This window comes from Pseudoliparis swirei, chromosome 18, assembly GCF_029220125.1.
Source record: "Pseudoliparis swirei isolate HS2019 ecotype Mariana Trench chromosome 18, NWPU_hadal_v1, whole genome shotgun sequence".
Lineage (NCBI taxonomy): Eukaryota > Metazoa > Chordata > Actinopteri > Perciformes > Liparidae > Pseudoliparis > Pseudoliparis swirei.
Window position 1 is genome coordinate 20,942,728 of NC_079405.1, and position 15,556 is coordinate 20,958,283.

General features: G+C 43.1%; 1 protein-coding gene across 4 annotated transcripts in view; it reads left to right on the plus strand.

Annotated features, from left to right (window-relative positions):
- LOC130208980 (copine-9-like) overlaps positions 1–15,556 on the plus strand; it is a 154,047-nt gene that overhangs the window by 67,727 nt on the left and 70,764 nt on the right. Inside the window, exons 5-8 of one of the 4 annotated variants that reach the window (XM_056438456.1) lie at positions 2,817–2,856; positions 5,236–5,243; positions 5,813–5,822; positions 6,113–6,189. In XM_056438456.1, the coding sequence (XP_056294431.1) occupies positions 2,817–2,856; positions 5,236–5,243; positions 5,813–5,822; positions 6,113–6,189 (135 nt within the window). Of the gene's footprint in view, positions 1–2,816; positions 2,857–5,235; positions 5,244–5,473; positions 5,477–5,812; positions 5,823–6,097; positions 6,190–15,556 lie in introns of all 4 variants that reach the window. The other 3 variants (XM_056438454.1, XM_056438453.1, XM_056438455.1) reach the window with 3 other exon arrangements.

Consider the following 15,556-nt stretch of genomic DNA (forward strand, 5'->3'; position numbering starts at 1 on the left):
AGGTTCCTGACCCCTGCTGTAGAATATGAACAAAAGCCCCAGTGTGGACGTTTGGTGCCAACTAGACATTGACCGTGTTTACATGCATTCGAATAACTGGCTTAGTCGGACTGAAATCGAATTATCCGTTTCATGTAAACACCTTTGTTCGACTATGTGCGGTCCGACTACGATCCGATTAACACCCCTGGATAACTCGATCCGATCCGGTTGATAATTCGACTATCGCGGCATGTAACGGTGAATTGGATTAGGAACTGGACTTTGCGTCTTTGCGCATGCTTGAGATCCCGCCGCCCTCCTCCCTCCCATGTCGTGACCCGGAAGTCGAAAGAGACGATAAGTTGTCACTGCCGGGAGCCTGGCCGGCAGAAAACAAACAAACAACGCCAATAGCGCCATTTGCATTCGCTGTACTCCTATTAACATCATGCAAGAAGAGTAGCGGGATGTAGCTTCGCCTTGCTCTCTGTTCGCCATCTTTCTCCAAATGTTGATGTTGTTGTTGTTGGTTGTTGTTGGTAGTGGTGAAGAGGTCAAGCGGAAATGGCTGTATCAACACGAGTTGTAATAAAAACAGCGCCACCTATGGTATCGGATATGACATGCTTTCGGCCAATGATTCGAATTACTCACTGCCATGTATATTGGGATAATAGCATGATGACCCAAAAGATAGCATAGTCCGACTAAAGCAAGATTTGAATTATACCATCATGTAAACGCACTGAGTGAAGACTCTGCTGTTGTAAGTCTGACTGTACTATTTTATTATATTGGCTTTTCTCTCACCCCTTGGTTAACGGGAGCAGTCGGTCCACAGGGCTTCAACACAAATACTAAAACATAGAGCTTTGTCACTCCTCTTCTTCAAGCCCGCCTGCGCTCTTGAGAACCGAGTGCCCCTGAGATGTACAGAGCATCTTCATGGTGAAGTCCACGCAGCTCAGTACAGTACTCTGTGCTGTTCTTCCAAAGAACTCCTTCTACACACTCTTTATATATAGAGCGTATTCACTCACGTGACCACAACAAACTCTGGCGGCCATGTTGGGGTCCCACCATGGCATTGTTTTGCTTGTTTGTATGCCGCTCTTCCCTTAGAAATGACCATTATATCCTGAAGGAGACACAATTTCAGTTCAAAGCAGTGTGCCTTGTGATTATGGTACTGTGCCTCATTGTTGGATGTGGGACTAATGATTCAGAATATGGGTTTATCAGCTCAACAAGACAGGCTATTACTTCAACTTGTCATGCATCTACTTCAGCTTCACTCGGCGTATGAGCGTTAGGACCGTTCTCATGTGTTTCTGTTGACACATCGGGTTGTGGGCACGTTTCCATTGACACACTCTCGTCAATAATCTCTTTTTGCTTTTTTCGCCGAGCGAAAATCAATGTCTTTCACTTGCGCAAAAGGAACTGTGGATGGAAACTTGGGAGGAAGCCATGAACATGGCAACTCCGTCGGGCGATGTCTGCCTTTACTCTGTGATTCATTTCAAGGTAAAATAAAACACTGGCTCCATGGGAACAGCACTCAGCACGGCCAGCCAAACAGTCACTGCTGGTCCTGAAGGAGCTGGAAGCGGCTTCATCAGACACTCGTCCTGGAGGCGGAGCTGTGCGACTACGGATCATATGAACCCAGACACGGGGCGCTTGATGATCCGACATTTGTGGTATTTCCACAACAAGTATAATGCAGAAATAGTTGTTAATGTCCCATGGTCGATAGCGGAAATGAAAACTGTTTTACAGGAATGTGACCGGGCTATGTGCTGGTAACTAGGGGTAACTAGCGAATTAACCACAAAGTGTTGAGCGAGTAAAATCAGGTGAAAAAGCGTTGCAAATATTCAATTCCAACCGCTCAAATCTTTCTTTGGTAATGCAGAAGGACATGAGGCTGCTGGGCTCTCGCATAATCAAACAGCGGACACGATAGCCAGGTCAACTTCTTCTGACATTTAATAAGTGGGACCCCAAGATGGCGCGATTGAGATTCTGACGTCACGTGAATACGCTCTATACTGCCTCTATTTTAAGCAGCCTCGGAGCTCCTGCTCGAGAGAGGATTTTAATTACTGTCAGGTTAAATATGCGTCTCCGAAACGAAAGTGGAGAAAGATCTGAAAATAGGTGAAAAGATATCAGCAGAACTCGGTGTCACCCTCCATGTAGACTAAGAGAACGATGTGACGACAGACCAGAGATCCAGAGAGATGAGGAGCTGAAGGGTGCACGATGCGTGTGGAATGGTATTCGACACAGGAGTGGATTGCCTTTGTCAAACTTGAAAAGAATCCTGTTTAAAAGATGACGGGACTTAAGAGGAAGTCCTCCGGGAGACAATAGCCCAATTCACTTTATGTTGGACAGAAGAGAAACGCAATTTCGATCTTCTGTATGTTTGCACATATGGAAAATTGACAAATAAAACTGACTTTGACTTTGACTTTGACTAAGGAAAGAGAGAAAAGCAACACGTCCGATTGAGAGGAAGTGGATTCAATCTGGATCCAAGAGTTCATTATTTAGCAACGGTGCTCCAGATCCATACATTTTGTATTAATCACCCTTGATTTATCCCTCATATGCACATCATATCTAATTATTTAAGTGTCAAACAAGATTTTTACCTTTGTATTCCAAGGAGAGCTGTTCATCATATCAGTGTTGCTTGTCAAACAGAAAATACAGGAGAGGTTTTTCTTTTCTTTCTTTATGTCTGTACTCTATTTGTTCTATCAAATGTCTGTTGTCTTAAGTTAAAATGTCTAAAGTTGCCTGTTTTTTTGGCTTACTTGCAGGTACAATGTGGATACGAGGAGCTCCAACCTTTCAAAACATGTAAGCAGCCTTTGAGAAATTCTAATAATATCTTCTCTGATAATATGGAAACTAACGGACGCCCAAAACAGTGTTATAAAGATAGAAAATATAAATATAGTCAAATAGGTCAAACATAAATAATACTGTGAGCTGAATCATGTCCAATGCAATGCGTTTGGTAAAAAGTAATTATTTTCACTCATTATTTTACTGTTATTTATTTAAAATGTTTAACTCCAATATGTTGGGCTTATTGTGAATCATTTATCTGTTCTTTTCTTAACCAAATATCTCTTATTTTCCTCACGAGATTTCGAGTTTTCCTAATGCCTATAATAATGAGGTGGGCGTGTCCATGGATGTCCAGGGCAGGGATTGGTTTAGGATGTGTGTGTTTTTACACTCCATATGTTGTATTAGTTAACCATTTTATTTAACTAATTGTTTATTTATGTACTTGGTTATCTTTTTATTCATCTGAAAAAAGAGTTTTATGAAGTTGAAGAAGAATTGAAATGAACAGCCAGACCCATAAGGGGAGCTCTCTGGCGACCCTGCAGTGGCCGGGCCTTCGCTATAGGGCCCGGTTGGTCTCAGCCCGAAGAAATAACATGGAGCAGCCACCCTGTGGACTCACCACCCACAGGGACAAGTATCAGGGTCGAGGGCTATCTAGACCGGGCGGCAGGCCGGGCAGGGGGCCTGGGCGAGCCGACCGTCGGCAGCATAGACAGCATAGACATAGGGATGTGGAACGTCACCTTGCTGGGGGGAAAAGAGCCAGAACTGGTGCTGGAGGTGGAGCGGTACCATCCAGATATAGTTGGGCTCGCCTCCATGCACAGCACTGGCTCTGGAACCAAGCTCCTGGAGAAGGGTTGGACTTTGTCCTTCTCTGGAGTTGCCCAGGGGGAGAGGCGCCGTGCGGGAGTTGGGATCCTCACAAGCCTCCGGCTGAGCGCGTCTGGGTTGGAGTTTTCCCCGGAGAATGAGATGGTTGCTGAAGGCTCTGACTGTTTGTGCTTATGCAGCAGTTCGGAGGATCCGGCCTTCTTGGAGTCGGTGGGAGGGGTCCTGGAAAGGGCACCGTCTGCCGACTCCAAAGTTCTCCTGGGAGACGGTGGGGGTTTGGCTGTAGATCATCGGGGGGAGTGGTCGTCCCGTCACCGCAAGGACCCACAAGGACCCACAAGGACCCCGTGGTTTAGTTTGAGCACACTACTGAGTCTCCCGGGGAAAGCTTATTCTAGGGTGCTGGAAAGGAGGCTCTGACTGTTTGTCAAACCTCAGATTCAAGACAAGCAGTGCGGATTCTGTCTTGGCTGTGGAACCGTGGACCAGCTCTTTATCCTCGCAAGACTACTGAAGGGGTCCAGGGACTTTGCCCAACCAGTCTACATGTGCCATGTGCTTTGTGGACTTGGAGAAGGCTTTCAACTGGGTCCCTCTGAGTTGTTTTTGGGGGGTGCTGCGGCAGTATGCAGTGGCGGACTCGTTGCAACGGGCTATCCGGTCTCTGTACACCTGCAGTAGGAGCTGTGTTCGCATTCGCAGCCGAGTGTGAAGCGGCTGGGATGAGAGTCAGCACCTCCGCCACTGTGACCCGACCCCGGATAAGCAGCTGAAAATGGAGGGATATATATATTTTTTTAAATTACAAGAGAAAACACAAACGTTGCCAGAGTACCTACTATGTAGAAGCTCTAAAGGAAATTATCCAGTGCCTGATTCCAGCTAAAATTAGCATTATATTAGAGATTTGATATTACTTTATTCATCCCCAGGGGGAAATTTCGTGAAGCAGCAGCAAACATACAATTCAATTAAATTAAATATCAGGGCATATTACATTTATGAATTTAAATAATAAAGGAAATGAAAATGTTAAAATCAAAATGAAAGTCTATACAGTGTATCTAAAGTATAAAGTGACAGTGGTGCGAGAACGTGCTCCGCTGTCCCTGCAGTCGGTGGTGGAGAGGGTGTTCCGGGTTATCCAATATGGACAATACTTTCTTCAGTGTCCTCCTCTCCACCACCTGTTCAGGATAGTCCTGTTTGCAGCCAATGATGGATCCGGCCTTCCACACCAGGATAATTTGATTTCACCTGCGGTCGAAGGTGAGCCAAGACCAGCCTCCCCAGCACATGGGATGTGAGGGCAACTGGTCGGAAGTCCTTGAGGTCAGATGAAGTTGACTTCTTTGGAACAGGGACCTCCTCCTGTCTCAGGCTCGGGTTGGAGAGGTGCTGCGGGACATCCGACAGCTGGCTAGCGCAGGTCTTCAGGACCCTGGGGCTGATGCTATCAGGTCCTGCAGCTTTCTCTTGGTGGAGTCTCTCCAGCCGTCTTCTCACCTTTGTCAGTCGTCACAGATAAGGGGGGCAGAGTGGGAGAAGCCTTTGTGCAGCTCACCAGGGGGATATGTGTTGTGTGTGGGGGAGAGATGAGGGCTGCAAACTTAATTAATTAAGCATTAATGTACTCCGTCTCTCCCACCCCCCCTCCTCCATTTGTCAGGAGATTTGTTTTCGAATTATTTTCTATATCAACTTGAGATGTTTTCATTGTGTCTTTTCAGCTTTTCCTCTAACTTGTGTCTGCCTTTTCTTACTGCCTACCCTGGATGAGCAGAAGGTATTTTGACATCACGACTCCATGTTATCTGCTAGATATCGTGACACATGTTATCTGGACAAAAGTCCTGCACTGACTCACCAACCACAACAATCTTCACCTTACCCTTATGCACATATTCGTGATACGTAAAAAACAAAAACATGATGCAGGAGTCAATATATTTCCCTTAAGAAATATTTTATAAAAACGAAGGGAGTAGCACTGTTCCACAATCGTTCAATGCTTTCCAGTATAGTGGTAATAATGGACTGATGTGGTAGCTTGGATTCAGTGGTAGCTTTAGGTGGAAAAAATGGTGGGTACAAGATATACTTTGCACCTATACAATCCCAGAAAATTACATGTTTGATGTTTCAGATCCTGAAAGCCTGATCTTGACAAGCCCCCCCCCTCCCCCCCCCCCCTAATAACACACACAAGAAGCATGAAAGCATGTTCCCTGACATGCTAACAGTCAGACATTTTCTCCTGGAGATCAACTTTGTGTTAAATCTGATTATTGTTTAATTTTGATTTACCAGAGTTCTGGCTTATAACCATATCCTGTGGCTTTGCCAACATGCCCCCAAGTGACCCATTGCCTCGAGCTGGACTGTATTGTGCAGTATTAACTATGTGCCCCTCTCTGTGAAGGATTTCTTGGGTCAGATGTTCTGTACGCTGGGGGAGATCATCGGCTCCACTGGTAGCAGGCTGGAAAGGACTCTCTCGTAAGTGCAGCATTCACACAACGTGACCAGATATCGGAGAAGCATATCAGAAAAGCTTCCAGGGTTCTATGAAAAGATTGCGCTGGAAATCAAACTTTACAAAAAACATTCAAACACATAATTCAATCATTCACAAAATACAGAAAATAACATGTGTGGCTATTGTTAGATTCACTAATAATCACATAATTGTTATTGACATTCTCAATGTTTGGTATCAAATACATATTTCAGGATCCAAGTTGTGAAACGGATTGTGTTCAAGGGTCAAACTGAACAATTTACAAATGCAAGGACTTGTTTTCAACAATGACAGCTGTTAGAAGCAGCAATGTGATGGAGAAGGCAGTCTTCTGGAACACATCGCTGTGTGATCACACTGTTTACAGTTGAGCTCATTCTGCTCAATATTTATTCATTGCCACTACAAATTCAAATCAAAAAACACATTTGCTGAACAGAACATTCATGGGATCATACATGAAAGGCCACAGCAAAACAGCGTAACACACATAAATCACTTTTACATGTTGTGGTACCACAGTATATAATGTCATTATTTCTGGTTTGAAGCTTTGATTGCGGTTTTTCGAAGCTATGAATGTTTGTAGTCACACAAAATGTGGAAATTAAAGGTAATTTCTAAAGGCTAAATGGCAGCAAATAGGGATTGAGGCGTTTTTTCAATACATTATGGGAGAAATAATCATCCCTTTCCATGTGAGAGAGAGTGATAGAGAGAGGGGAAGAGAGGGTGGCCTAGTACATGCAATGTCTGTAAGTTATTAATAATAATGTGAATGTCAACATTATTTGGTACAGCCCTAGTTATGTATATGATTGGAATTGTGATATTATAATATAAAACAATAGCCTTAAATGCACAAAGACTTGAGCCCTCGCTTGAATAGGAGAAATTGCTATTATATATATATATATTAAATATATATTTTTTAAAAGCCCACTCTTTTCACTGAACTTTAGGTATATTGCTTGCAAAAAACTTCCATCATGCCAAAGCTCTTTCAGCCGCGACCCCATGATTGGAAGATTTGAAAGTGGTACCGATGACCCAACCCGGTACTGTACATTCACTACAAGTCTTCTGTCGGTGCGGCGTGCCAAAGATTTGTTCAATTTCATTCAAATTCAAAGGAGTTGATTGTGATTGCTGTTGTAACTCTACACCGCTCAAATATTATGTTTCACTTCCCAGTGTTTCCGCAAAGTTTATTATTGATTTGCAAATCTGCACATCAGTGTAACATTTTTCTATTTTCTTTCATTCAGTCATATACCGACTGTAAGAGGTCATCAATAATCGAATATATGATTGTATTGAATTTTAGATTATAAATAGATGTAACAGATGTACAAATAACATCTGCATCCGTTTGTATGTATAAATAAATTTGCTAATACACAGTATAGTTGCCAATATATAGTTGCCATTATATTGTTGCCCATATATAGTTGTCTATATATCGTTGCCAATATATATAGTTGCCAATATATATTACTCAAAATTAAAGTCATGAGGATTCATCCTCTGGGGACTATGAGTGTCAATAAAAAACCTGGCAATGGCAATCCAATAGTTGTTGAGACAATGTCACTTTATATCCTTAATGGCTGATAATACCCCTCCTAAAAGTCCCAAAATGAATATTTACTCCAAGCACTCATAAACTGGATCACAAAAAATATCATCAAACATCAAACAAACACGTTTTAATCTCAATTCCTAAAATATCGCCGCTTGGACAGTGGTCCTCAGCATCTGATACCGACACACCGAGGCCCTCCTGAGTGTTTGAGACTTAGCAGGCTATCAACTAAATCCAATGTAAAACCCATCTGTGTCATTATGAGACACCAGGTGTGGCAGGGTAACGTTGAAGTGTATTCTGAATCAGTAACTAATTACCTGTTAAAAACTATAGTCAGTTACCTCATCCAAGTATGACAATACTGAAGCAACTTTTTTACTTTCCGTTACTTTTGGATCACCTTAACACCAAATATGAAAATAAAGAAAAAAATATTTCAATGTGAATGCTGATGTTAATCTCTTTTTTTAGGCTACAGTGTTATAGTAAGCAGTGTGATGTTTGTGGAGGTAGTTCCTGTGTGTGAGTAGAAGTTGGAGAAGGTGTTCCTCTGTCATTGTTGTTGCCATAGCAAGAGGATGACTTACCGCCAGCAGAGAAAACCTGTAGGCAGACCTAAGAGTGGGAATTTATGCTGGTTTGTATGGGAATAAAATCACCACAAGTGAAACTCCATATCAGTTGCAACATAATTAGCTTAATGCACATTTGAATGTGAACTAACTACTTTTTTTTTACAATTGGAAGGCATACTGTATTGTACTCCCCTTTTACTTTTAAGAGGATGGATGTATGAAGATCTTGGTTTTTTAAATATGAATGTTGATGACGCTGCAAAGACAGGTCACACTCACAAAGCATGATGAACAAGACAGGGTTCTGAATTTATGATTCGTGGCTTCTATCGCTCCCCACTAGAAGAGAGGGCACAGCGAGCACTAAGTCCACGACAATGTTCTGATCCGGGTACAGCCATTTTACCATTGGATTCTTTTTTTGGGCCCAGCAACGGCTGCTCTCTAATGTCCCATCCTCGGGTTGTCAGATTTAAACAATATCACGTTGCATGAAGAAAACTCTAAAGAGCTTTTATTTTTGACAGAGAAGGAATTACGTTGACCTTCTCATCTGACTGAAAGATTATGGATCATAATAAGATATTCACGTCCTGATTCCACAGACCTGCATCTGCGCGGATGACGACCTTGACTTTGAATCATATTTACACAAGCTTTCAACAACGGAGCACATCAATGTCAACTCGACGTCTGAATGCCTGAATGAAGTTATACGGGTACATTGATCCTCATTTAATGCTAGACGAGTTTCCGAGGCAACCGAGAGCATCGAGTGTTCACTGCGCTCCGCTCTGCTGGGGGTGAGCCGTATCTGTTCTCCTGTGCTTCAAGATGGCATTAGGCGCACGGCGAGGATCTATTTTCAGACGCTGGGCGGGGGGAGGAAGAGAGCCCCGTGGCATTTAGTGCGTGGCTTACGTGGATTACGAAGGGAAACCCACCTCGAGCACCGAGTCACGATTCTCACTCTTCTGTTTAGGCAGCTGAAGCGCTCGCAGGATGAAATGTGGGTCCATAACATCAATTACCCACCTGCTGACCTCAATTGAACCGCCTCCTGCGCGCTTTGGCGATGTCCTCCACAGTGGGGTTCTGCACAAAGTCCCGAGGCTGTGGCGCTTGACACTTGGATGACACTCACTGGAAATAGGCGTATTGAAGATGCAGTGAGCAGGACTTTTTGGATTTCCAGTCAGACCACAATCTATGTGCCTTGGGTTTACGAACTCCAATTTCGGACAAAAAAATTCAAATTTGTAGTGAATTCATTCCTCCATGAAGACGTTTATCAGACTTCCCATAGCTCCTACTGAAGACACCGACAACTCAGGATAGCTTCAGTTGCAAGAGTTTTTATTTAAATTGTCACAATTAAAAAAATGTTTTTACATTTTCATGTGAAATGAAAAACTAATCAAACCTGTGTAATACCTCGAGGGATGTGGATTGAGGTTTTTAAAGTGTACTGAAGTGGTATGTGTAAAAGCAATTTCCAGCTGGGTTGTTTTCTATATTATTGTGAATCATGCACAGATGAAGCTTCATTTCAGATTCCAAAGAAAAAAAATAGAAAACATCAAGAGACGTCTCAGAGAGCCTCGACCTGCAATGATTGAATGGTACCCATAGCAACCAGCGTCATCGGGTCCGCCAGCAAAGCAGGTGTCTGAACACAGAAGGAGGGCACTTTGATACTATTATATATATATTTATATATATATATAAAATACTCAGGTTGCTGGTCCTTCAGTTATTTCAGTGCTTTGCATACAATTCTTCTTTGACTGTAGCCTCTCAATAACATCTATAAAGTATTGCCTGAGAATTTCGCTTCTTGCCTGCGATCAACATGCATACGACAAGTCTTTTTTTTCTGTAAAATTATTTTGTTTCCTCCTCTCTTTTTAATGACGTTGCCCACAACTGAGGCTTCGCTGCTCTCCACCTTCCCCTCACACGTCAAATTGGTCCGAATATGACAAAGAAGAGATCCAACCCTTTCCTCGTGGTTTGTGTCATCTGTCCTCAGATGTGAAGGAGTGAATAGTGGAAGGGGAGGGCGACGGGAGGTCTTTTTAGTCCCCCTGAGCCATAATTGATTGATTTTTTGCTCTCTGCCCTCCTCAGCTGTGGGGTCAGGCTCCACCGATATCTTTTGACACACAGCCCACTTCAATTGATTCCACTTCGCTCTTCAAATGCATTTTCTGACATGGTTCTGCCATCAATCTCCATCGATCTCAGCAAAACCAAACACTTCACACAGTACAGACATCCGAAGCTTGACAAAATAACTATTAATGAGCAGCCCACATATCAGCTGGCACACGCTTGGCCTCTATTTCTATCGGCAGTCCGTCTAATTAAATATTCAGATGCCATATGTAGATGGGTGCTTGATGTTTTCCCCATCCTGCGTGCCACTGATACAGCAAACTGGCGTGAACTCAGTTCTTTGATCCATCCCTTTTGTTCCTGCCTGTTAACAGAAACCTTGCATTAATTTGCCACTTTTGCTCCATGGCACTGCTGTTTTTGGCCCACCGCATGTTTAACATCAGCTCATCTGACTCCAACGTCACGATTACCTTTTTGACAGAAAGCTTCCAATTGAATCTAAAAGTAATATCAAAGCACGTTGTTTTACCTATGTTGTATGAGTTTCGACAGAGCAGGAAGTTTGTGTTTGGATGTGACTGTTTTTCTGTGCATCCTTGTGACTCTATTCTATATTCTGAGGAGGTTGGACTTGAGCTCATGTGTGGGAGACTCAGTGTGGGGGAGTGTGTGGTGAATCCTCAGCCAGAGCTGTAGAATTTCAATTCAATTCAGTTTATTTGTATAGCCCAATTTCACAAATTACAAATTTGTCTCGGAGTGCTTTACAAATGTAGAAGAGCAACAACCTGACAGGGTCATGGGAAGATGGGCTTTGAATTGAGTCCCCTTCGGAGAAGATTGTGTGGGAAATGGTTTCAGGGTGACGGTGAAGTCTGTTTACAGACGACCACTTTTTATGCCATATGGCGATTTTTGATTAATTTGCAATCTCTCAGGAGCGCCTCAAGGCAATTTCTTCCAATTTGACACAAACATCCACCTGGGCTCGAGGATAAACTGATTAGAATTTGGTGGGAAATTATCAGCAACGCCTAAAGGGTATTTTGTCAAATTTGCCATAAACATCCGCTCGGACAAAAACATGATTAAGTCATGACATTTTTGTCCAGACATAAATGTAAACAGTTTTGGGGTGAAATCCCAGTGAAGCTTTAAGGCAAAGTCATAACTGTTCAAAAGAGAAATTGCTCGAGGAATCAATCCCCCCCCCCCCCCCTGATTCCAGCTATCCCACAATGCCTTGAAAAGCGATTCAATGAACATCCCATTGAAAGTAAATCAGAGCATAGAGAAGAGTCACGAGCAGCACACTCCCGTAGTCTATATTTGCTTTGGTAGTTGTAATAAAAATGTAAAATACTTTCCTGTGGACATGTTATTCCTCGATCTGTTTCAATAACTCTTGGCCCATCAATAGGTCACCGTGCCACCATAACTTGCCATCCCCCGGCCCATCTATTTATTTCATAGATGCGTGATTAAATCTCCTCCAGTGCACAGGATAGAATCACGTTCCCAATATAAATTATATCCAGCAAACATCAATTTACAGCAGGAACAAGCTGTCGAGGTACTTTATTGAGACGTACGACCATGTTGGGTTCTGAGTTTAATCAGTGGAGGAGGAAGGTGACAGCATACCCCATCACCACCACCCAATTGACAATCCCCTCCCCCTCCCCTCCCCCCGTCTAACCCTCTACCAAAGCCTGTTATTCTCAATAGTGTTTTGTTTCTCATTTGCATTCTCATCTTTTGGTTTAGACAGATGCTGAACCTCTCAATGTATCCTTCTGGCCATTTCATATAGATTGTGGTTAAAAATGAAACCATGCCAGAACCTTTCAGAAAGTTATTACACTGACATCACTGAAATCACTGCAATAGTCCGATTCAAAATGTCTGGGATGTTAGTTTCCGACTGGTATTTTCTTTATTAGCTGTTCTGTCTTTGCTCCCTCCGCTGTCGGCCTCAGAGACGTGCAAAGCGGCAACGTGGAGACTCGCTGCACACTAAGTTCCTGTAATTACGTTCCAGATGGGGATCACCTCTTAGCCCTGATAAGATTCAGATGCATATGAAATATGTTGCGGCTCCCTCATTCACAGCTCCCACCCCCTGAGCATTTTCTAAATGTCATCACTGACCGCTGGCTTTAATCATCTTAATTAAACGGTGCTCTCTCTGCAATTAGGAGAATGCCTTGGATTTATCAATTTGGACTAAACTCAAATTTCTTACTCTCTGCTCTCTGTAACAAATCTGAGCTGAAATAGCTCTCCATCACTTAAATTTCTTATGACACACAGAGTGCAATACAGCACAATAAATTGTGTCCCTCAGACACCCGACTGTGGTGTGCACTATTTAGGACTTAATTTAATTTTGAATGATGTTTTTGTACAGAAATAATAAACCACAGGAAGCAAAAGAGAAAAGTGGATGCAAACTGTGGAGGCGAGAGGAGGACACCCAACGAGTTTTGAAACCATATAAGACCCTGAACCGACAGATCCTAAGCCCCGCCCATTTCCAACCAGTGCTCCAATCACCAGATGAACAGCCTCTGACCACTTTACTAAGCACTGCTTTTACTATGATAAGACTTGAAGATGGCGTTCATATGTGTAAATGACCAATTTACCCAAATACACAGCAAACATTGCTCTCCTGGTTTGCAGCTGTTCCATACGTTGCACATTGTACAGAGAGTTTTCACTTCCATGACGTCATGCACATAAAAAAGGATGTTTTATTCTTGTACAGATGTTAAACCTGCATGGTTTGTGAAACATTCATAATAATTAATCTTGTTGATGGTCCTAGATCTCCTGACTAAAATTTTAATTTCAGCAGAGGGCCCTATATCTACGAGTTTAGGGAGGGACTTGTCAGAGATATTGATTGGTATCTAGAGTAGCCCACCTTGCCAAATTGTATTAGTATTAACTACAGACTTTCCGGCCTGTACACATTTGGCATAGCAGGCCCTGTTGGTTTGTGGACTCCCGATTTGATGCCTTGAGTTCGACTATTTATCCGTCGACATCTTGGCTTTTTGCAGCCAATGAACAGACGTTACCATATTTAGTATTGAGGAGTGACGTAGAGCTGCCGTATACGGCTCTGGTAGCGCTAGTGACCTGTCAATCACAGTATGCCCGCCTTAAAGCATATCCTGCGTCATGGTCTATTTGACTCTAAATGACCATCATTTACTAAATGAACATCATTCTGTATTGAAGAAGACTTGAAACTAGATTATTGAGATCATAGACTCTTGTTTACAATGTTCCATTCCATTATCCATACCGCTTATCCTCATTAGGGTCGCGGGGCGCTGGAGCCGATCCCAGCTGACAGGGCGAAGTCGGGGGACACCCTGGACAGGTCGCCAGTCCATCCAGGGCATTTACAATGTTAACTGAGATAATTATTCAAGAGAGAAGTAGAGTAATTCTCTCATAGACGTCTATACAACCAGAAGTGTCGCCCCCTCATGGTCAGTAGAGAGAATGCATGTGTAAGACACTTCCGCATCGGCAGAACCGTGCCGCCATATGTGACAAAACACCGTAAACATCGATTCCAAGTTTACTTTAACTTAAAAAAGTTGTCTCTTACAATGTCAGTCTATGAATCATCGAATTTAATAACATTTCATTCAGTAAAAACTGTGAATGATGAAAGCAGTGTGGCAGTAGTTAGATGAATTAAACTCACATTCAATTGAAATATGTAGCTTAGTCTTTCGCTCACGGAAGGTGATTGCATTTAGATAACTGATATGTATACCTTGTAATCTGGGCACGACTCGTCCAGACAGTGTGTGCCTTGGAATCTCTCGAGAACATTTGTATTTTAGTTTACACCTCGTCAGTGCTTCTGTTCATGCATATTTTCCTCCCGACCTTCCTCCTCGCAGACGTTTTTGGCACATCCAATGCTCAGACTTGCATCGGCACTGAGCATAATTGCAGTGGGGTGTTTGATCTTTGTCCAAATAGATAATTAGCTGGAGAAGCCATAGCGTGCCACCCACCGCCTCCCTTCACACCCGTGCTGTGAGGAGACGCTGGCAAAGAGAACGGATCCATTTCCACCAGCGGGCTTCTGCTCCGTCTGGCTTCGGCGACGGCAGAGATCTCAAGGGCTTCTTAAGGTTTTTTTTCGTGGGGAGTCTTTTTGCCAGCTTGGGCTATTTATAGTGGCATTTACCCTGCAGGTGATCAGCATATTTTATTTAGGCTCACTCACTCACTGACTGACTGACTGGGTGGCACTGAGGCTGAATGTTCCTTTGTAACATTGCTGCATCCTTGTGTCTTCAGCTTGGATGAATTTCTTCCTATTGTCATTCACGAGGCATATACAATAGGTAAAGTTCACCAAGTAAAAAAACAATCCATTTATCTTCCCCTATCCGGGTCACAGTGCAGCAGAGCAGCTCAATTGTCCGCTCCTGCTGGAGGATCCCTCAGGCTTTCACAGACAAGATAAGGTACATCCCTGTGTTCTGGGTCTTCCCCGGGGTCGTCCTACAAGTTACGTCCTGATTAGATGCAAATGCAATAAAAGCAAATGGATTAAAGCAGTGCTGTATGGGATATATATCTGATGTGATTGAAGGTAGACTTTTGTAGATTTCAATCTCTTTCTGGACCTGTTCAGCGATGGAGAGGGCTCTGCTTTAGTGGCCGTTGCCTGAAGAAGCTCTCGGTCCTCATCCTCCAACAGCTTCTCTAGTATGATATATATGATATGATATGATATCCTTTATTTGTCCCACAGTGGGCACATTTCAAAAATCACAGCAGTGGTGCACATCAGAGCACCAATGAAAATAAATATAAAACACAAAACACAATACTAAAAACTAAATACTAATACTAAATATACAGGGGGAAAATAAAGTAAAGTGCCGAGTTTGCCAGGATCGCCAGCGATCTACTGCAGTGTGTTGTGCAGCCTGACAGCAGCAGGAAGGAAGGACTTGTGCTACCTCTCCCTCAGACACCGGGGAGGAATCAGCCGGTGGCTGAAGGAGCTGTGCAGAG